At 48.7% G+C, this 21,092-nt stretch overlaps 1 protein-coding gene across 8 annotated transcripts in view; it reads left to right on the top strand.

The window, feature by feature from the left end:
* Window positions 1–21,092, top strand: part of ARHGEF7 (Rho guanine nucleotide exchange factor 7) — a 105,583-nt gene that overhangs the window by 51,781 nt on the left and 32,710 nt on the right. For 7 of the 8 annotated variants that reach the window (XM_049647225.1, XM_049647226.1, XM_049647224.1 and 4 more), the window contains 4 exons: window positions 521–609; window positions 13,251–13,345; window positions 13,562–13,657; window positions 16,151–16,273. In XM_049647225.1, the coding sequence (XP_049503182.1) occupies window positions 521–609; window positions 13,251–13,345; window positions 13,562–13,657; window positions 16,151–16,273 (403 nt within the window). The remainder of the gene's footprint in view (window positions 1–520; window positions 610–13,250; window positions 13,346–13,561; window positions 13,658–16,150; window positions 16,274–21,092) is intronic. The other variant, XM_049647219.1, reaches the window with a different exon arrangement.

The following is a 21,092-nucleotide window of genomic DNA, read 5'->3' on the forward strand; positions in this document are numbered from 1 at the left end:
GTGGAGGTTCTTAAGGCTCCGTGGGTTTTTCTTGTTTTCTGCCCCTGCTCGGGATGGATTTCCTCCTCCTTGGCTTATCACGCTGAGCCAGATCCTACTTGTTTGGAGAGACCTGCGTTGTGAGTGCTCTGAATTGGACGTGTAGCCCAGACTCTGCGTCTTGGTGTTTTAACATCGTTACGTATCTGCCTGCATCGGCTGGTATTTTATCTTGACTGCACTTGTGATCTGTTAGCATAGCTCATGCTCGTGCTCTTTCTTCTGCTGACAGTCAGGGAGCATGGCCTGTCAGACGCCGAGCCCGAGCAGGGAGTACGGGGTGAGCCACGTACGGGCTGGGGGGGACGCCGGCTCCCTGACCTCAGGGCATGAGCACGAGGGAGGCGCGGGCCTCTGGCAGCTACCCTTGTTGGCTGGTGCTCTCACGGGAGGTCCCTGGACCAGTAGCTCTGGGCTGTGGGGGCTGGTGTGTGTGGTCTCCAGTACTGGTCAGTAAAATTGCGTTACGTTTTCATTTCAGAAAAGCCTGTGTCTCCTAAATCAGGAACGTTGAAGAGCCCTCCCAAAGGATTTGATACTACTGCCATTAACAAGAGCTATTACAACGTGGTGAGTACCTGCAAAACCCATTTTAAGAATAACTTATTTTATTTTTTTATTTTTTTTTGAATGTCTCTAAAACTCTGCAGTGTAGACTGTAGGTAAATGGTGTGGAGTATGAAGGAGGAGATAGAAATCATCTGTTGTGGGCTGCACAGTTACAACCACCGTTAACGTTCTGGTGTATTTTCTTCTAATCTTCCACGATCTTACGTTTTTGTTTACTACTTAAGTAGACTTATACCCTTCTGTTGTCACATAACGTAGTATTCCCTCCTACTGTTTCAAGTCCTCAAAAGCGAGATTGTAAAAAAGCGCACGATGTGATTTATAGGCGCCACGTGGCGTTTTACTTGTGCTTTGGGTGGATTGTAAGTACTTCAGATCAGTACTGTTTCTAGTTTACTTGTTTCTTGACATAAAGTCTCTTCCGGGATTGATGGATCCGTGCATCGGGTAGTGTGCAATTACAGGAGAGCATCTATACGTCGCACTCAGTGAAGACAAGTGCTTCAGAATGGAACACGACGTTATGAAACTTAACGTGAGCAATAATGTGGGCTTAAAAAAGACCCGTGATGCTAGGTCTAGTGTATAGTCTACTCTTTCCTGGTCCCTAAACCATTGCATGGACTGCAGAAATAGGAAATGGTATTATTTGGATCACCTTCGAAATGGCTGGCATATATTGGTGTGATAAACCAGCGTAGTACACTTTGTGAGTGTGGCTCTGTCTTCCATTCCGTGGAAAGTGTGCATTTTGGGTTTCTTCCCTGCTCCTGGTCTTGCACAGGACGCTTCCTGAGAAGCAGTGTCCACTTGAGTCCGTGACACCTGTGTGTCCTTGAAGTGAAACCACTACGGATCGGTGCTGCTTTGAGCATCTGAGTGTTTCACTTCCTGTGCTCCTGTAGGAAAAGGAGAGGACGCGTGATGGACGGAAGTCTGTTCTGCTGCGCTGACCTGTTGCCACAGCCTCTGCTGTGAGTTTGCGTGTTCGGCATGCCAACCATTCACTTCCCACTGGCCCCCGACCTTCCAGAGCAGGGTGACGTCGGGAGGGCTCCTTGCTCTGACGCGCGGTGATAGGACCCCTGCTCTGTGCCAGGCCCTGGTGAAGGCAGCAGGATGTGGCAGCCAGCACCTGTCCCCCTACCCCCCCACTCCCCCATCCCCATGCTGCCTCTGCCTCCTTTCACTTCCACTCTTCTTGTCCTGTGGACTCAGCTTGCTGCCTCAGACTGGATTTCTACGTGTGGTCGACACCAGGCCCTCTTCCCGAGCAGTCCTTGAGTCCCAGCCTCTGCTTCTCTGACTTCGTCTGGGTGCAGACTTCAGCCCAGCTGTGCGGGGCTCCCCAGCATGGCCCGTACCCGAGGGGCCGCCTGCCTCTCCTGGTTCTGCTCTGCTGTCCACACCCTCTTTGCGTCTCTGTCGGATGTTCGTCGTGGATGTTCGTCCACATGACGTGGCTCTTCCTCTGCTTTGCTCGTTAGTATACGATGTGTTACGTGTGTGGCTCTGTGTCCAAAGCACAGTGAGAGTGGTCTGGGGTGCTTGAGGGCCTCACAGGAGGCGAGCTTGGGGAGCAGCCTCTTCCTCGTGTTCCTCTGTGAGATCCGGGGTTCCGCCCAGGGGAAGGTGTCCTGGGCGGAGTACCAGTCCGGATCCACAGTGCTGCTCTGGAGAGGGGGCTGCTGCTCCTCTCTGAGGTTGTGTCCACTTAACCCTAACTGTTAGAGGAAGCAAGGCAGGGCCCCGCCCCTGGAGCCCACGTCATCTCTCTGGTCTTTGCAGTAGTCTTGCCTCCATTAGGGATTTTGCGGATGTAGGCAACCATGCTTTTCCAGAAGTCCTGGTAAGTTGTTGTCCTTTGCATTTTATGTTCTGTAACCCTCTTCAGCTTGAAGCATCATCAGTGCTTTTTTGGATTTCTTTCTTTGAACTATTCTTGTATGTGGGGGGGCAGGGAAGCGCCTTTATATCACAGGTGCTGTTCTGAGTCAGCCACTCTTTCATTGAGAAGGATGGGAAAACACCTTGACCTCAGAATCACATCCAAATTGTTGTTTTCATAAAGCTGTGTTGGTAAATAGCACATGTTAAAATTGTACTTGTTATGGACATAACTCAGAATCCATGGAAACCCTCTTTGGGTGTAGCACCCCTTTTACAGGGGAGAACATAGCTGTTAAAGGCCTTGCCCAGGGTCTGCCACTCTTTGGTGACTAAGCCAGGAATGAATTCCTCTTTTTTGAATTCTGTATTTATAAACGATGTAGAAAAGTAAACTGTAGAGCAGAATACAACATGTAAAGTAAAGAAGAAGAGCTTTTTCACACTGCCTGGCGTGGCTTTGTTTTCACAGCAAACTGGAAGTTTAGGTATTTTTAACCCTGCTGATGGGAGAAGGTTCTCCAAGAGGAAGACTGTTGTTGAGAGACTGAGTCTCCGCTTGGGCTCAGCGGAAAGCAGTGGGGAGAGTTGTGGGTGGAGGTACGAGACCGGAGGCGGGCAGGACGGGATGGATGGGCGTCCTGTGGCTCCTGAGTGATGGTCGAGACCGCCCACCGACGCTGGCATGTAGCTAGTGCTTCTGGGTGGCTTAGGACTGTCCTGGGACAGTCCTGAGACGCATGCTGTGTGTGCGAAGTGTCATGGTGTCCATGGGTCTCGGAGCTGCTGTGAGTTTTTCTTCACTTGTTTCTGTTCTTCAGACTGAAGGGTCTCTATTGTCCTTTCTGTTGGCCGATTGTTGTACATCTGCATCTAGTGTGGGGCCCCTCGAGTGGATTTTTCACTTTATCACACCTTTCAGTTCACAATCACCATTTGGTTATTTTTATGGTCAAATAGTGTATTTGTGTCATTGTTTATGTATGTTAATTCTTTAGGCATACCTGTTTTAGTTCTTTGGACGTTTTTAAAAAGACTCGACTTATTTTAGAGCAGCTTGAGGTTGACATTGGAGAGGGTGGAGCTTTGCCAAGGCCCCATGATCAGCACCTCTCAGGCTTGCTGGCTCTCCTCTTCATGTGGGATAGTCCCCTGCTGTCTGGACCGACCAGTTTGTCCATCACCCACTGGAGGACCTCTCGCTTGCTTCCGGGTGTTGGTGATTGTGAACGAAGCAGCTGTGAACTCGCGTGCGTAGGTTTTCTCGTGGACGTGATTTCAGCTCGTTTGGGTGAATGCGAAGGACTGTGATTGTTGGGTGGTGTGGGGAGCGTGTTCTCAGTTCTGTAAGAAACCGCACACGGTCCCCCAGGGAGGACCCCTGTGGGGCATCTTCTGCCATGCCTGCTGGTGTCTGATCGGGTTTCGCTGATGGACGAGGTGTGTGGTGCCGCCTCAGTGTCTGAGTCAGCAGTTCGCGGATGACGTGTGTCCACGTGCTTACTGCCACCTGTAAGGTGTCTGTTCAGTTCTGCTATCCACTTTTAAATTTGGGCTCTCTTAGGGAGCTGTAAGTTTAACTTTGACTATAGTTTGAGGGCGATGTGCACGGGTGTGGTGTTTTGGCATTTATGCTGCTTGGTGTCCTCCGAGCCTCCCGGGATCTGTGGTTTTGGTGTCTGACATTAATTAGGGGAAATTCTCCGTCATCATGGCTTGAACTCTTTCTTGTGTTTCTTCTCCTTCTGGTACTTCCACCGTGTGTATTTACACCTTGTGCAGTCCCCACCATCCTTGGATGTTGTGTTGTGTCTTCTCTGTCTTTTCAGCCTTGAGGGATGCTGTTAAGGCCTGTAGCGCTGGGATTCTCTCTGCAGCCGTGTGCGATCTGCTATTGACACCATTCTGGGCATTCTTCATTTCTGTTAGTGTTTCTCCCGGTTTTCAGTTCTTGGGATTTCCACCTCCTTGCCGGTCTTTTCTTGCATGCCGTCTGCTTTCTGCGTTAGAACCCTTAGCATCTTAATCTTCGTTGTTCTTAGTTCCTGGTGGGATAATTCCAGTGTCCCCACCATGTCTTCTTCCGATGCTTGCTTTTCTCTTCAGACTGTGTGTTTTGCCTTTTGCTGAGTCTTGTAAGTTTTTGGCGATAATTGAACATCGTGTATCATGTAAAAAAGGAAGTGCTCACTGAGGGGGTGAGGTGTGCGGGGAGAGGAGGGGGGTGCTCCATCAGGGAGCCTATGCCTCTGGACCATGAACTCCACTGGTGTGTTTTAAATTCTGCCTCCCCTCCCTCCCTCCTGCCTGCAGATCAGGTGGCCCAAGGGGGCTGGGCTGTTGGTCTTTGCCAGGGCGTTTGAGCAGGCTAGTCTGAGTTAACTAGTTTCCCTGAGGGCAGGCCTCATAAGTACCAGGATGCTGAGCTGTTATTTCCGAATGGCTCTTCCAGTGGTTCTTCTTTTCTCCGCTGAAAGCCCAAGGGTGTTTTTCTCTGAGGCTTTGGGAATTTGGTCAAACTCCTAGATGATAATTTCCCAGTACTGAGGAGGCCTCTCTACGACTGGGTCTCCCCCAGAGTTTTGAACTCACACTTGTCTGCACTGAGCCTCTAGCAGTCCGTCATGATGGTTCACGTTTTCCCACCCCGTTGCTGGCTCATAGTGTGGTTTCTTCTGGGGCGCCCGGGCTCCGGCAAGTGGGGCTCCTAGGGTGTGTTGGCCTCTCTAGACTTGGGGGCGGGGGTTTGCCTTGCGTCCTGTCCTCTCTACCATAGGGGTCCAGCAGGAGTTGATTTTTCAGTGGGTTCAACTTTTGACTTCGTTGGATGGAGTATGATTTCCACACAGAAACAGGCAAAAGCAGAAGTCCCTGTTTGAACATATTTAGAGCAGCTTTTTTTTTAATTCTTTTTTTTTTTAAATGTTTATTTTTGAGACAGAGCATGAATGGGGGAGGGTCAGAGAGAGGGGGAGACACAGAATCCGAAGCAGGCTCCAGGCTCCCAGCTGTCGGCACAGAGCCCGACGTGGGGCTTGAACTCACAGACTGTGAGATCATGACCTGAGCCAAAATCGGATGCTTACCCAACCTAGCCACCCAGGTGCCCCTAGAGTAGCTGTTTTGAAGACTTTATCTGCTAAGCCAGCACCGGGGCCTCTCAGGCCGTTTCCATTCAGTGCCTTGTTTTTGTGCACGGGTCATGTGTTCTTGGCTCTTTGAACATCTTGTAATTTTTCACTGGAAAATTATTAGGGAAAGTGAGCGCACATGTGCACGGGTAGGGGAGGGGCAGAGAGAGTGCGAATCCCAAGCGATTCCATGCTGTCAGCGCAGAGCACAGTTCGGGGCTCGATCCCCCAACCCTGGGATTGTGACGTGAGCCGGGATCAAGAGTCAGGTGCTTAACTGACTGAGCCACCCAGGTGCCCCTCAAAATTGGACATTTTAGAGGAGCTTAGTAATTCTGGATTCTGATGTCTCCTACTCTCAGGATTGCTTGTTCCTTTTGTTGACTAATTGCAGTTTGTCTCTCCCACGGTCACTGATGGGTTCGCTTCATTAAAGCCTGGCTTCCGGGTATTCATACTCAGAGCTGCAGACTTGAGTGTGTAGCCAAAGATTGCTCAAAGCAAGATTGTGCATAACCATGCTTTCGTTCTGTGCCTGTGGATCTGTGTGTGGTCAGTTAATGCGTTGGAGTGGGAGGAGGCTTTTTAGAAAGAACATAAAGCAATGAATGAAAACAAAGGGAAAGCTCAAAATTGATAGGCTCCATAAAAGTTTAATAAAAGTAGAAACCAAATTACAAGTTGAGTGGAACGTTTGTAACAATTTCAACAAGATAAGATGATCTTCAATGACTGAGGAGCTCATTAAGGCAAATACATGAAGATTCTGGGTGAGTAGGAAAGGATGTGAGCAGTAGAAAATGGGGGAGGGTGGGAGCTGTGCTGTAGTCTGTTGGGGCTGTTGTACTAGCACCGCAGACCGGGTGGACTCCTCAGCAAAGGCTCCTCACGGTTCTGGAGGCTGGAAGTCAGCTCAGGGTGCCGGCGCGCTCGGGTCTTGGGGGACTCCCTCTTCCTGGTTTACAGAGGGCCGCCTGCTGTCCTGTCTGCATGTGGCAGAGGTCTCTCTTAAGTCTGGCCGCCTCGTCCCAAGGGCCCTGCCTGCAGCACCCCTCACTGGGGATTTCGAGATGCCCAAAACCCCGGCATTTGGGGAGGACACAAATGTTATGTCTAGCCCTCTGACAGTGTGGGTAAGCTTACCATAAAATTGTGGTCGTGAGGAGCAGAGAGGTGAGGAGAATCCTCAGTTCTAAGGACAGTGGGATGTACATCCACACAGGGCTTCTTGAGAGTGGCCTGGTGGTTGCGTATAAAAATCTGAAAACAGTCAAACCCTTTAATCTGGCACTTCTACTACTTGGAATCCTCCCCAGAGAAATTACCTAAAGCGTGTTCAATGGTGTCGGTGCAAAGATGTTTTAATAGGATTATTATAATAATAAAAGTAAGCAACCTAAACGTGTAGCAGTACAAGAACGATTAAGTAACCGGTGGCACATATGTTTATAATTATTGAAAATGCACACGAAGCTTTAAAAATACCTAAAATACATGTTTGAGTGCAATAAGCAGAATCCGAAATTATATAGGTAATGCGATTTCATAATGTAAAAATGTTGGCATAGAAGATAGAAGGAACTGTGCTATGGGGTGGCTCAGTCTTGGGACCGCGAGTTTGAGCCCCACATGGAGTGTAGAAATTTCTTAAATAAAATTAAAAAACAAAACAAAAAACACCCAGGGTGCCGGAGAGAACAGCTTCTCCGGAGTGGCAGACTTGCTCGCTTGATGACATGAGTAGGAGTGGCTTTGGGGGGTTGCTCTGGCACCGGAGACCAGGCTGTGCAGGATGTCAGGCTTGAGAGCAGCAGTGACAGAAGATCCACGCACCTGAACTACGGAGTTGCTCTGTCTTTGTGACAAAGCCAGCCACAGCCATTCCCTTTATTTTGAGATGGGAAAATGGAAACCTGCTTTTAGGGTCCTAGATCAGTGAATGATCAGGAGATCCCTGGCTTCGGCTGCTGGAGCTGGGGTGGGGGGGGTTCCCTGTCTGTGGGTAGGCCTGAGGGAGCTCCCCAGCTGCTTGCACAGGCACTAAATTGTCAGATGGCTTGGTGACCCTGGCTTTGGCCTTCTGTAGTGTTGGCTTTAAGGAGCCTGGTGAAGTGTTTGCCTTGAGGTTTTCAGGGTTATTAGCAAGGACGAGCATGTGGAAACACTTGGGGCATCAGGCATCACTGTTCTCTTTGCAAATGGGCATCCCGTTTGGGGGTTACCTGGGAGAGCTGCAGTCGAGGGTGACAGGAATCTGTCGTTTGTGGCCTGCTTGAGCTTGCTGGATTTTAACAGCGGAAGAACATGAGTGCACCTGCAGGATGGTAAGACCTGTCCAGTAGAGAGAGCTTAGAGAAGGCATTTCTGTTGTGTAAGCTGATGCCCCCAGACAGAGTGAGAGATCTGGAGTTTCCTTCTTTTAGGAGATGAAGGGGGTTCCTCAGTCATCATCAGAGAGGGAGGTTTTTTAAGTATGTCCATCTGGGAAGACCAGTCCTTACCACCTGACACTTTTAGTGGTACTGGCTTAGTTTTTAGATTCTATTGAACACTTTTATCTAGGGCATTGTGTCAGAACTCTTTATCTATGGGAACAGGGAGCGGGGAACTTCTGCTTGTGCCGAGTGTAATGAAAAGGCAGGGCAGCTTTTGCCTGTGAAATGTTGAGGTTATGATAGGTAGCAATGACTGGTTTTTTTACATTTTTTTTTTTAATGTTTATTTTTGAGAGAGACAGAATGCGAGTGGGTTAGGGGCAGAGAAAGAGAGAGACACAGAAGCAGAAGCAGGCTCCAGGCTCTGAGCTGTCTGCACAGAGCCCAACGCGGGGCTCGAACTCACGAGCTGTGAGATCATGACCTGAGCTGAAAGTCGGATGCTCAACCGACTGAGCTACCCAGGCACCCCAGCAATGACTAGTTTTAATAAACACAAGGGATAGGCGTGCATTTTTCATAGAACGTTACAGCAGCTTCCATGGACTTTTGCTGTGCTCTGGAGAAATAGTGCGTGTCTTTCCTCTTGGCTCCTTGAGTTGCTTGGAGCCTCTGCATCCTGGACCAAGGGGAGACCGAGACAGCTGGCCCAGCCTCTGTACACAGAGACCTGCACTGGCCCCAAGCCCTACTTGTGCTGTTTTTCCTTCTCCCTTTGCTTCCCAAGATTAACTAACACCTTAACCAAGATTGCTTTTTAGTCCATACCTCCTGGCTAATGGAGTCGTGTTAGAAGGAGCACCATGAAGGATTCTGGGTTTGGGTTTGAAGACTGTGTTACGAGGTTTGTGTCAGGTAGCTGATACTCTTGAGTGTCCCCACCCTGTAAAAAAATAACCCTGTTCCCCCAATACTGCCTTTTTTAAACAGACACATAGACTTGTGCAGAGCCAGGATTTGTGCCCAGGTCTGCTGGGTGCCCGGGGCTGGCCCCTGGTGTATCACCGTGCAGTCGTGGACATCTGTCTGCTGAGGCCGGCTTCTTGCAGCAATCTGTAGCCCAGTGGAACCAAGGCTTCTGCTGGAGCTTTTGCGTAGTGAGCCTTTAGCATTTGGAAGAAATCTATCCCAAGGCCTCCTGAATCCCCGAATTTAGAAATATTGTAACGTTTTTTCAAAAGACACAATAACTTAAAACCTTTGCATGGCCCTTCCAGACTCTTCTGGGAACCTGTGGAGACGAGAGAGCTCTGTTCAGTCAGTACCTGCCGGTGGGAGGCTGGGGGGTCGGGGTCGGGGGTGGATTGTGGAGCCGGGGAGGGGGTTTGGAACTGCTTCCTGCAGCAGTGAGGCCAGGCTGTTCCTTCCTGTCATTCCCCAGAGGCTCAAGTCTGGTCTTCGAATCTGTGTTCTGAGAATGTAAGTACAGTTTAAGTAGACTGGGTTGAAAGGAAACGTGCAAGGATGATTTTTCCCTTGTGTAGGGAGGGGCGGGTGGCTTATTTCCTGTTGTCTGAATCTGTTACTGTTTCAAGGGCGTGCTTAGGACCAAACCAAAGTTGTTTCTAGAAGTTGGGTTTTAGTTAATGATGATCTTTCCATCTTGATCAAATCTCTAAGAAAACTTGTTTCTTATATGTAAATAAGTTATTTTTAAAAGATTCAATGACCTAAAATATGAAACCTACCAAAATTTGCGGTGAAATTTGCAACTCCCGTGTAAAATCTGCGATACTGCGCGCTCTTTTAATGGTGGTAATGAAGTGAGTTTCTGTGCGTCTGCGGGGTAATGAAGTCAGTCCTTTTGTTTTGTGTTGCTGTAACAGCTGACAGCTCTGGGATTGTCTGTGTGGTTTGCCTGATGTCCTCCTCCTGTGTGGCCCCATTGTTTGGCGGGGGCTCTCCACGCCTCACGCCTGAGGGAGAGCTCGCTGAGGCGGAGGCCGGCCTCCCTCCCCAGCTGTGGAGCAGAGGCTGCTCTGCTGTGAGACGTGTGGGACCAGCCTTCGTGGCATGGAGCGCTGGAGCCTGGCGGGGGAGTCACATGGGGTCCTGCAGCAGCCAGAGCGCGCGCAAGTCCCGGAGGGGGAGACAGGTGCTCTGGAGCTGGGGAGGGGGCGGGGAGGGGGTGGCTCCTGGCGTCAGCGGGACTCGGTCAGGTCAGCCCTGTCTGGTCTGGGGCGAGTGTTTGGTGGGACAGCTGAGTGTGACGGGGAGTGTTGGGACGGGAGGATTACAGAACTTGTCCTTAGCACACACTGGAAGAGCATGTTTCTAACTGGTGGTTGACATTAACTAACTTGACTGCCTTGATGTCACTTTTTGGCAGAGGTTTCTTTGGCATTGTTTCTGGTACATTCTTACGGGAGGCTTCTATATCCGCATACTGTGCTTGGTGCTGTGATGGGGGAAATGCCGTCTTACTATCGTCACACGCTGGGGAGGTGTTCTTGCACTTGTCTCCCTCCTCCTATAAAAGGTGTGCAGGTTTTCACATGTGCTCTGCTGCTGCTTTGTAGTGTTTGTACTCCTGACATGAGATCCTCGTTTAATTTTTGTTGGAACACTGAAGACTTTTCATCTTTACTGTGACAGAGTTTTTGTTTTCAGTTCAAGGAATATTCTACTTGGTTGACTTCATGTCACTTTAGAAGGACAAGATCTGGTTGAACGTCTGATTTTCTGCTACAGTGGCTGGTGTCACAGTATGTTCTCTGCCCACTGTTCCTTTGACATTCGTGCCCAATGACCGTTTCTTCGAAGGAAGACATTGTAATCCTGGGATCGACACCCAGATTTCCCCACAAAGGCATGAGCTCCTGGAGCGCCGCCCCCTCCCTGTGGCCCTCTTCCCCACTCCTGCATGAATAGACCCATTCAGGGGCGAAACCAGAGCCGGAGTCTCAGTGAAAGCAGCCGATTGTCTTCATCGCACACAGCGTAGTGTGGAAGTTACTCACTCGGGTTTGCGTTTCCTCGTGAGGGACCATGCTCTTTGGTCAGCGCACAGAAAACGTACCGAACAGGTGGAGAATCCGTGGTGTGTGTTACTGGTGTGGAAATCTAAACTGGGCTTACTGATCACTTCTACCTGTTTAAGCACGTATTTTAATTACCAAGTTGGGGGGAAGCCGGACCATGTTTGTCTTTATTCTGCACGGCTTTTCTGCGGGACCTAGGCAACTTGTTTTGGAAGACGAAATCACGCGTTGTAGGACTCTAGTGGATGCTCAGAAGATACGTGTGACGTGATTATGTGAGGAAAGAAGATGCTGCTCTGTGGCCAGAGGGGGATGGAAAGTGGTTGAGGAAGGGGTTACGTTCCTTGCTTCTGTCAAGTTCCACTGCCCTCGTCCTGGCAGCCGGAGAGGCGGTGAGGGGGCCGTGCGGCCGCAGATCAAGATGCACACGCCGGCCCCGCTCTTGGCTGGCTGTCTGATTTGGGGGGATACTTACCCTCTCCACTTGAATCTTGGCCTCCTCAAGAGGAAGACTTTGAGGATTAGAGATGCTAGCATAGAGCACCTTGCTGGGCTCCGGGGGTGTGCTCGGCCTCGGTGAGGAGTCTCCTGCCTGCCCTCGTCCAGGCACCTTCCCACCCTGCCTGGGGAGGGCCTTTGCTCTTGGCAGTTACTGATGCCAAGAGGCTTATTTTTTATTTTTCATAGATAACGTTTGTATTGTTAGAGGGCAAGTTGGGGAGAAGGGCAGAAGGGTGGGGGAAGGAGGAGAGAGTCCCGAGCAGGCCCTATGTTCAGCACAGACCTCCTGATACAGGGCTCGATCCCACAACCCTGACATCATGACCTGAGCTGAGATCAGGAGCTGGACCCTCAACTGATTGAGCCACGCAAGCGACCTGAGGCATATTTTTCAGCCCAGCTGTTTTGCATTTTTTTAAAACCTGTTTTTAGGAATTATAAAGTTGTTTTCATGGAATTTGCTGTACTAACATTAGGGTATCAGGAAACATTTTAAGGTTGATTCATCATTGTTCTGTCTTTAAAGTAGTGGCCTCTTAAGGATTTTCTACTGGTGGACCTTTGATATTTAATAAATGTGTATAAGATCTGAGACTGTTCTCTAATGAAATTGATTTAGATTTGCTAAGTGCAATCTGAAGAGCAAACTAGATGTTTTTAGTTGAAATATATTTTACATATGTTAAAATACATGGATCTTAACTGTACAGTTCATGGAGCTTGGACAAGGTCTATAACAACTACTCAAATTACAATATAGAACATGTCCATCAGCCTGGAAACTTTGGCCCCTTTCCCCATGGTCACTTCTCCCCCCTTCTGATTTCTGCCCTCCTAGATTAGTTTTGCCTATTCTTGGACTTACTATAAGTGGGATGTGCAGGATATCCTTTTTGTGAGTGGCTGGCTGCTTATGCACGACGCAGTGTCAGAGATTGATCCTTGTGTCCTTGCTGTTATGATTACCTGTGGTTTCTTCTTTGCATCTGAACAGATGGGGCAGTACTGCAGTACTTTCTGATGATGGAGTTGGTTCCAGCCTCGCTCTTTTTTTTTTTTTTTTTTTTTTAAATTAAAATTTTTTTGATGGTTATTCATTTTTGAGAGACTGAGAGAGAGCATGAGTGGGGAAGGGGCAGAGGAGGAGACACAGAATCTGAGGCACGCTCCAGGCTCTGAGCTGTCAGCACAGAGCCTGACGCGGGGCTCGAACCCACCACTGTGAGATCATGACCCGAGCCAAAGTCCAACGCTCAACTGACTGAGCCACCCAGGTGCCCCCCTCATTCTTCGTTTTGTTTAAAGTTTATTTATTTTGAGGTGGGAGGAGGGAAAGAGAGGCGAAGAGAGAGTCCCAAGCAGGCTCCATACTCAGCATGGAGTCTGAAGCTCTTCAATCCAATGAACCGTGAGATCATGACCTTAGTCGAAATCAGGAGTCGGATGCTCAGCCGACTGGGCCACCCTGGTGCTCCCAGCCTCGTTCTAGGTGTGCCTGTGTTATGTGTGTGGCAATGAGTTGAAGTCTGTTACGTAGCTATAGTAAGAATTCGGTACGTGGGTTTTGGTAGTTAAGTCACAGGAAGTGATGATATTAAGCACACTAGTATTAATGCAGAAGCAACCTGTAAAGTGAATGATGCTGATGCACTTGTCAAAGCTCATGAGTTTTAGTGGCGAATAATGCTATTCACCATTTGTTGTAGGTGCTACAGAATATTTTGGAAACTGAAAATGAGTATTCTAAAGAACTTCAGACTGTGCTTTCTACCTACCTGCGGCCTTTGCAGACCAGCGAGAAGTAAGTTGGATGATAAACTGTGTTAATTGCAGCATTGTCATTGCCTAGGCTGTTTGCTCAGGTTTTCACAGAATGGAGGGTGGAACGGAACCCACTGTACCAGTTTGCTGTAGAAGTAAGGATTTTAGTGGGTTAGAGACTCAAATAGGGCCCTGGGGTGGGACAGGAGAGTGACACAGTACATAATAGTCTCACTGTTCTTTTTCTTGGCTCTAGGTTAAGTTCAGCAAACATTTCATATTTAATGGGAAATCTAGAAGAGATATGTTCTTTCCAGCAAATGCTTGTACAGTCTTTAGAAGAATGCACCAAGTAAGTACGATGCTAAAAATCTGTGAAATTCAGATTAGTACAACGGGTAGGTATAGAATGTGCTTTGATCTGATTCTAGAACTCCTATTTCCGAAGATGGAAACCTTTATTTTGAATCTTTTGGGTTATCAACTCTTCTAGTAGAAGCTGTGTTTCTGACGTCTGGTTTTTCTAGTTGGGGTCTTTGAAGGTGAGGTCTCCTGATGAGAAAGGAGAGCGTCTTGCGGGGAGCAGTGAAGTTTACAGTGTTGGGCGGATGGGGGAGGCAGGGGTGAGGAGCCTGAGGAGGAAGAGGCTCTGTGCGAGGGTTGCTCCTGGCCGCCGGAAATCCAAGGATAGTGAAATGCAGTGTCTGGAACGTGCTGCCCGCACGTACCCAGCTTGGTTTTCTTTCCAAGGTGTTTTTGGGGTGGGGAGGCATGTTCTGAATTGATTGGCCACCAGATTGGCTTTTTTTTGTGTGTGTGTGTGCGACTCTTTTGTTCTTGGTTAACGTGAAACATATAAGGGTTAGGGTCAGTTTACTGATCTCAGTAGTGTAGTTCACTTAGTTGACCAAGTGCCTGCTGGGTGTTGGAGGACTTGAAGTCTTGACATATGTGAGAACTTTGTAGGTTGTAAGTCACCATGTGACATTTGAGGTTTGTTTACCTGTGGACTTGATGCAAGAGGGGGGCACTTGTTATTGCAATTTCTATTTCTTTAGCCGACAGAAGGATGAGGTAACTTTTTCTCTTGGGATCTGGTTGGTCTCTGGTTTGTCCTTCCTGTAGTTTCTTGTCTTAGTCTGGGAAGTGGCGAGGGGTGCTCTGCCCCCTGGGCCCCAGGCGCACAGCTGGCTGTGCTCGGAGTAGGTTCCAGGCCCCTCCAGGCCCTTCATTCCGGAAGGTGTGCAGGGGAAGCGCAGAGTGAGTGCTGGCCTTCAGACAAATTCACGTTGCTTCCTCCTGGAGCGGTTTGGTTCATGTGAGTGGCCTGACTTAGGTGGCCATGAAGAGAGGAGTTTGGCAATCACTGCTTTCCTTTTGGTAAATGAAGGTGATTGGCCCTCAGTTTGGGGTCTTTGCAGGAGGCCAGCCCCGGGGTGTGCAAGTGGAAGTCGGCGTTTGCCCCTGCTTCCCCCACCGGCTGTCGAGAACTTGGACTGAAGGAGTTCATATTTTTACAGTACGTTTGTGGCGCCTCTTCTGGGCCTCCCCTCAGGCTTGTGAAAGCACGTGGATCTCCCCGTCTGCACCGCAGATGTACGGATCTGAATGCTGAAATTCAGGGAGGGAACATGAGCTGAGAGTCCAGCACCCAGTCAGGCCTGTGTTGGCTCTTTACTCAGTAGGACTTAGGTGTTGTTTCGGTTGAGTTCCTCAAGGGCACGGTGCATTGGCATGAGATGTTGGATTTGCCATGGTGGAACAGGAGAGCAGAGGGTCGGAGATGAGCTTTCCTGATCAACTGCTCCCCTTATCTTTGATCGTGAGTGTTCTGAAAGTCCTCAGATCGGAGCAGAGCTCAGGTTCACAGTCCGAGGTGTCGTCGTCCCCTGCCCACGTCCCATCAGCTCACGTTCAGCCAGATCCTGTGGTTTTCTCTTGGGGTTTAGCTGCCCTACGCAAGCCAGCCTCAGCCACCATTGGCCCCGAGGTACAGAGAACCGGAGACACACCCTGTGTCCTTTCCTTCTCCAAATGCCAGACGTCTCCAGAATCTTCCTCCCTGGTTCTCTACCACCTGCAGAGGTTGGTTTTATATTTTGTTCAAGGTTTGTGTATCTGCAGGAGAGAGAGGTCCGTTTGATAGGAATGGTGAGGCTGTAGCCGGAGGTGGAACGTTGTAGATGATTGCGCCCAGCTGAGGGCTTGGCCTCCATCTTGGAGTTGGCCGTGCCTGTCTGGTTAGGACGGCCCCACGTGCGCATTTCTGCTTCCACTGGTGGTGCTGATCGCTTTCTGTTCTTCCTGTTACTGTGAGCTCACGGCCTTTCCAGGCTCAGCAACTGCCCCGGCCTAGACCTGGGAGGAGATGGGTCTGTGGCTGTGCTCTGTCTCCAGCTTTTACCTGAAGGGAAGGCAGGCTGTAGTGTGTGTGTGCGCATGCGCATGCACGCGTCTTGATGCTGCTTAAGTAGAAACCTTGCCAACAAGTAGTCATGTTTTATAATTCTCCTTTTGTACAAAACTTAAAGGTTCATGATCTGCATTTCTCTCACCATCCAAAGTCGGACTTGTGGGGCTTTGGCTGTGCTGTGCGCAGGTGGGTTGTGGCGGCTGGATGCTGGAGAAAAGGAAGGGCGTTAGTTTGGTGCTTCCTAGCAGAGCCGCTTTCGAGGTAGATCCCTCTCCCTGCTGGACTGCTGGTGTGAACACTTAGGTTCTGGGATTTGTAGATTTTGTTTTCACGGAGGTGGTCTACAAGGAGGTCTCAGATTTTGTGTTCATTACTTGGCAATTTTCTTTCTATGAAACTTAGGATTATTTCCTTTGTGTTGTGTATCTCTAGGTTGCCAGAAGCTCAGCAGAGAGTTGGAGGATGCTTTTTAAATCTGATGCCACAGATGAAAACCTTGTACCTCGCGTATTGTGCCAACCACCCGTCTGCAGTGAACGTTCTCACGGAGCACAGGTGCACTTGCCAGACACCCTTACCTGGAGGGCAGGGACTTCTTGGCAAGGGGTTCCCTCCACGTTGGCTTGTGTGGGCCACACGTTACATGAAATACAGTGCTGGTATTCACTTGTTTGTTCAACGATTATTGTGTTTTAATTACCTCTTAAGCTGAGTGCCTGAGAAGCATTGGTATGGGGTCTCAGGTTCTGAGTAGCATTCTTGGAGTAGAAAACGGTGTTTCCAAAGTCTCCCTTCAGCCTGGAGCCCTTGGGAAAGTGGATTTGAGGAGCTGGTAGGGTTCTGGAATGGATCTGTAGGCTAAATCCAGGATGCCAGAATCCCATTTCTCTTAGTTCCTAAGAGTGGAAGTATGGAGTGTAATTAGATTGGCTGTGAGAGAAAATGCTGGATTGAAAATTAGGGCCAGTATACATAATTACACATATGCCAAGGTTTTACTGTGTGTGTGTGTGTGTGTGTGTGTGTGTGTGTGTATACACATATATATTTATCTGTATACATAAATTGTTTTTATGTAGTAGAACCTCGGTTTATGAGCATAATTTGTTTGGAAAACATGCTTTTGTAGCCCAGAGCACTCATACATCAAAGCGAGTTTCAGGAACCACTGACTTGGTTGTGATCATGTGACATTTGGCGTCCGATATGACTCGTATTGCAAGACATTGCTCGTTTATCAAGTTAAAATTTATTAGAAATGTTTGCTTCTCTTGCAGAATACTCGCACAGCAAGTTACTTGCGATTCAAGGTTTCAGTGTGTGTGTGTGTGTGTGTGTGTGTGTGTGTGTGTGGTGTGTGTGTGTGTGTGTGTGTGTGTGTGTGTGTGGTGTGTGTGTGTGTGTATAAAAATGTAAAATGCCTGGCAGAGAAAATATTTTGGTAATGCTGAGTGTGCTCTTCAAACTACATTATTCTATGCCCAAAAATTGCAAGGCCATATCTCTAGGGCTTTGCTACCTAATGACGTAGCTGTGTAAATTTAGATTTAAATTCATTTAAGCATTAATTAAAAAATAATTAAAAATTCAGTTCGACTAGCCACATTTCATGCACTCAGTAGTCATACGGGCCTGGCCTGAGAGCAGTACATAGAATAAATTTATCATAGGAACTTTCATTGCTTAACGGTAGTCTGAACACACGTGTGAGCAACCATGTGTGGTTTGGAATGAATTGTAGCCTATATGAAAATTACCTGTCATGAGCACAGAACTGAGTGTCACCTTGCATTCTGCTTTGCACATGTTAGATATTCCTGTGTTGTGTTAGAGGAGCTTATTAGCTCATCCGTACAATACTCCTATACTTCGGGTGTATTATGTAAAGAGAACTGTAAAAAAATAAAATTAGGGCTGGGTCTTACAGGTACAACCTTAAATTGGAGACCATTGGCTTCAGCTTTTCAACCTGGAACAAAATTAAAACAAGTGAAACAGACTGTACAGATTCCTGCTGGTTTGGCGAGAAAAGCCCATGTCTTTTCCCAAGAACCGGAAGGTGCTAGAAGAGTGGCTGAGTCACTGGCCAGGGCTGCTCTGAGCGCGGAGATTCTGTTTCTGCTTCTCAGGCATGAACTTTTAGTTAAGTGTGTTAGGAAAATTTTCACAGTGACTTTTGAAAACAGCAGTTTAAAAATTTTTTTAAACCATAAATGAAAAAAAATTTTAGTAGCATGAAGGGTAAGTTAAACATACATATTACAGATTTTTTTCCTAATGTTTATTTTTGAGAGGGAGAGAGTGAGTGGGGGAGGGGTGGAGAGGGAGAAGGAGACACAGAACCTGAAGCAGGCTCCAGGCTGCCAGCTGTCAGCACAGAGCCTGACGCAGGGCTCAAACTCACAACTGGTAAGATCGTGACCTGAGCTGAAATCGGTTGCTCAACCGACTGAGCCACCCACGTGTCCCTAGTTAAGTGTGTGTGTGTGTATGTATGTATGTCTATACATACATACGTATGTAATTTTAATTTTAGTTAAAAGTTTTTTTAACGTTTATTATTGAGGGACAGAGCATGAGCATGGGTGGGGCAGAGAGAGGGAGACACAGAATCTGAAGCAGGCCCCAAGCTGTGAGCTGTCAGCATAGAGCCCAATGAGGGGCTCAAACTCACAAACCACAACAAGATCATGACCTGAGCCAAAGTCGGGCGCTTAACTGACTGAGCCACCCAGGTGCCCCAAGTATATATTTTTTAAGTTGATTTAGTTTTGAGAGAGATACAGTGCAAGTGGGGAAGGGGCAGGGAGAGAGGATCCCAAGCTGACTCTGTACTGTCAGTCACAGCCCGAGGTGGGACTCAAACCCACAACCGTGAGATGATGACCTGAGCCAAAATCAAGAGTCAGATGCTTAACTGACTGAGCTACGCAGGCGCCCCAGTTATAGTTAAATAGTTAATGAAGTATTTCAACTTAAAACTTAAGGACTGTTGGTAAGCAGACATGGCTGGCCTCTTTGTAAACTGAGCTGAAGCTCAAGTGTACCATCCTGTGAGTGTGGCTGGTTCGGTGGCAGTGGAGGGAGGGCCTCTGGCTTGTTTTGGCCTGGTTTGAGCCCTGCCTCAAACTCAGCTGGTGAGCTGTGGGTAAGTCCCCTGCTTTCCCTGGGTTTTAGATCCCTTCTCTGAGTGCCGATTGGTAGGGTTATTGTAAGCAGTAAGCAAAACGTGTAGACCGGATCCAGGTGAGCGAGGTGAGTGCTCCAGCATGAATGCTAATTGTGGTCCCATCTGCACCCCTGTGGAGGACCCTGTGTGTTGACTTTCTGGGCGTGCTCAGATACCGCAGGGTCTCCGTGTGCACTAAAATGAAGGAGTACACGTACTCTGCTGGGGGGCCAAAGAAAGGGAGGTCAGGATGTACAGGGTTCACAGAAGGGAACCCCGGAGGACTGTGGCGCGCTCTCCTGTTAAGTCTGCCTCCTCGCCTTTGTGCCGGGGGGTGGCTGTGTGGGTGTACACCTTCCTAAAACCACGAAGCCTGTGTGCCCGTGAGTGTTCTGCCACCTCCTCCTGGGAATTAGGATGTCCACAGAAGTTAAATGCAAGGATTACCTTTGTGTTTGTGAGAATCACAATTAGGGATTAGGAATTAGTGACGTGGCAGTGGGGGAGATCTATAGAAAGCAAACAGGATGTTAGGGTAAAATTGTCATTCTCCCTCCTTTTTGGGGGGTGTGGTTCAGGCTGGGAGTATAGAGAGTGTGGGTAGGGTGGGCAGTGTTGGGGCTGATGCTAAATATTTTCCCCTGTAGAAGTGAGTCCGGAAGACCACATTTAAAATGATTCAGACTGTTAGTTTCCAAAAACGTTCAGACTTTGAAGGGAGACGCCTGCGCGTAGGTGTTGTTTATCCCTCTCGTGTGCTATTACGGCAGTGACCCTTTGCGTCCCCACTGGAATGTCGGTGCCGCCTGTCCCCACGATGACGGGGCAAGCTCTGTGCCACCTACCCACGGCACGTCGCGGGGTGGGGGAACAAGGTCTGCTCTGGGAGGGCCAGCCTCGGGCCTGTGGGCGCCTGGTGGGGCAGGATGCGCTGCCTGTGTGCCCTCCTGAGGTCTCTGGGCAATGAGGGGCCCCGCTCTGCCCGCCAGTCAGACCCTGCTTCCCAAGCGTAAGTTGGTGACTTGAGACGGGATTGCGGTTGGCCCCTTTCACCACGTTTCATCTGGCGTCTTAACCTGTAACCTCTGTCCTGCTTCCTATGCATGTTGACATCTTAAAGCTGCCACGCTTACGGGTTAATCTGTTTTGTGCTTCAGTATATTTTTGAAGGATTGATTCAGTGTACTGATCTGAAGTTGTACGGTCTTTGTTTGCAATCGTAGGATTGTTTATTGTGCTTAAAGTCTGAGTGTGAATCTTGGGAATGCCTGCACAGAACTGCCCATGCTTTGGAGTAAGAACTTACAGGTACCCTTCACGTTATCGCAATAGTAGATGTATGTTCCTGGCTGCCTATTTTGAATGAGTTAGGTTTCATAATGCAGTCTGTAAAATGAGTTTTGTTTTTTTCCCAGCACTGTAATTGTTAACTTTTTGCTTGGCTGCATGGTAGTTCTCTGCGTGCGTGTTCCTTTTGTTGAAGTCCACAGTGTCCTTTCAGTAACTGCAGGGGAGATGTGCTGTGTAAGGTTACCAGCATCAGTAGAAATTAAGCTGAAAGAGCCATTGTTTTGCCGAAGCGGCAGGAACCAGCTGTTTTGTTTTATCGTGCTAGATTTAAAATAGAACATGATCTGTAAAGACTGAACTGCACATGTTGTGGCCTTCTAAGATCATGGATGTTGGAAGAAGTTACTTTGGTTTGCATAAATTTCTCTTAAATTCTTAGTTTCTGGAGGGGTGAGGAATAGAACTTAGTTCTGGTACTTTTTCTCTGCCATAAATACAGTTAGAAAATTTCATATCCCGTAATATCAAACATGACTATTCTGAATAGACTTTTTTCTGGTTTTTCTTGTGGTTGGAAAGGCCCTGCATGGATTATAGTTAAAGGAGTTGAGGGGCACCTGGGTGGCTCAGTTGGTTGAGTGTCCAATTCCTGATCTTGGCTCAGGTTATGATCTCCTGGTTGGTGGGTTTGAGCCCTGTGTCAGGCTCTGAGCATGGAGCCTGCTAGGGGTTTCTCTCTCTTTCTCTCCCTCCCTCTCTCTCTCGCCCCATCCTTCCCTCTCTTTATCCTCCCTCTTCCCCCCTTCCCCCCTCCCCCCTTCTCCCCACTACCTCCCTCCCCCCTTCCCCCACTCCCCCCCTTACCCCCTCCCCCGCCCCTCCCCCTCTTCCCCCGTCCCTCCCCCTCTTCCCCCG

Source organism: Panthera uncia (genome assembly GCF_023721935.1).
Source record: "Panthera uncia isolate 11264 chromosome A1 unlocalized genomic scaffold, Puncia_PCG_1.0 HiC_scaffold_16, whole genome shotgun sequence".
Classification (NCBI taxonomy): Eukaryota; Metazoa; Chordata; class Mammalia; order Carnivora; family Felidae; genus Panthera; species Panthera uncia.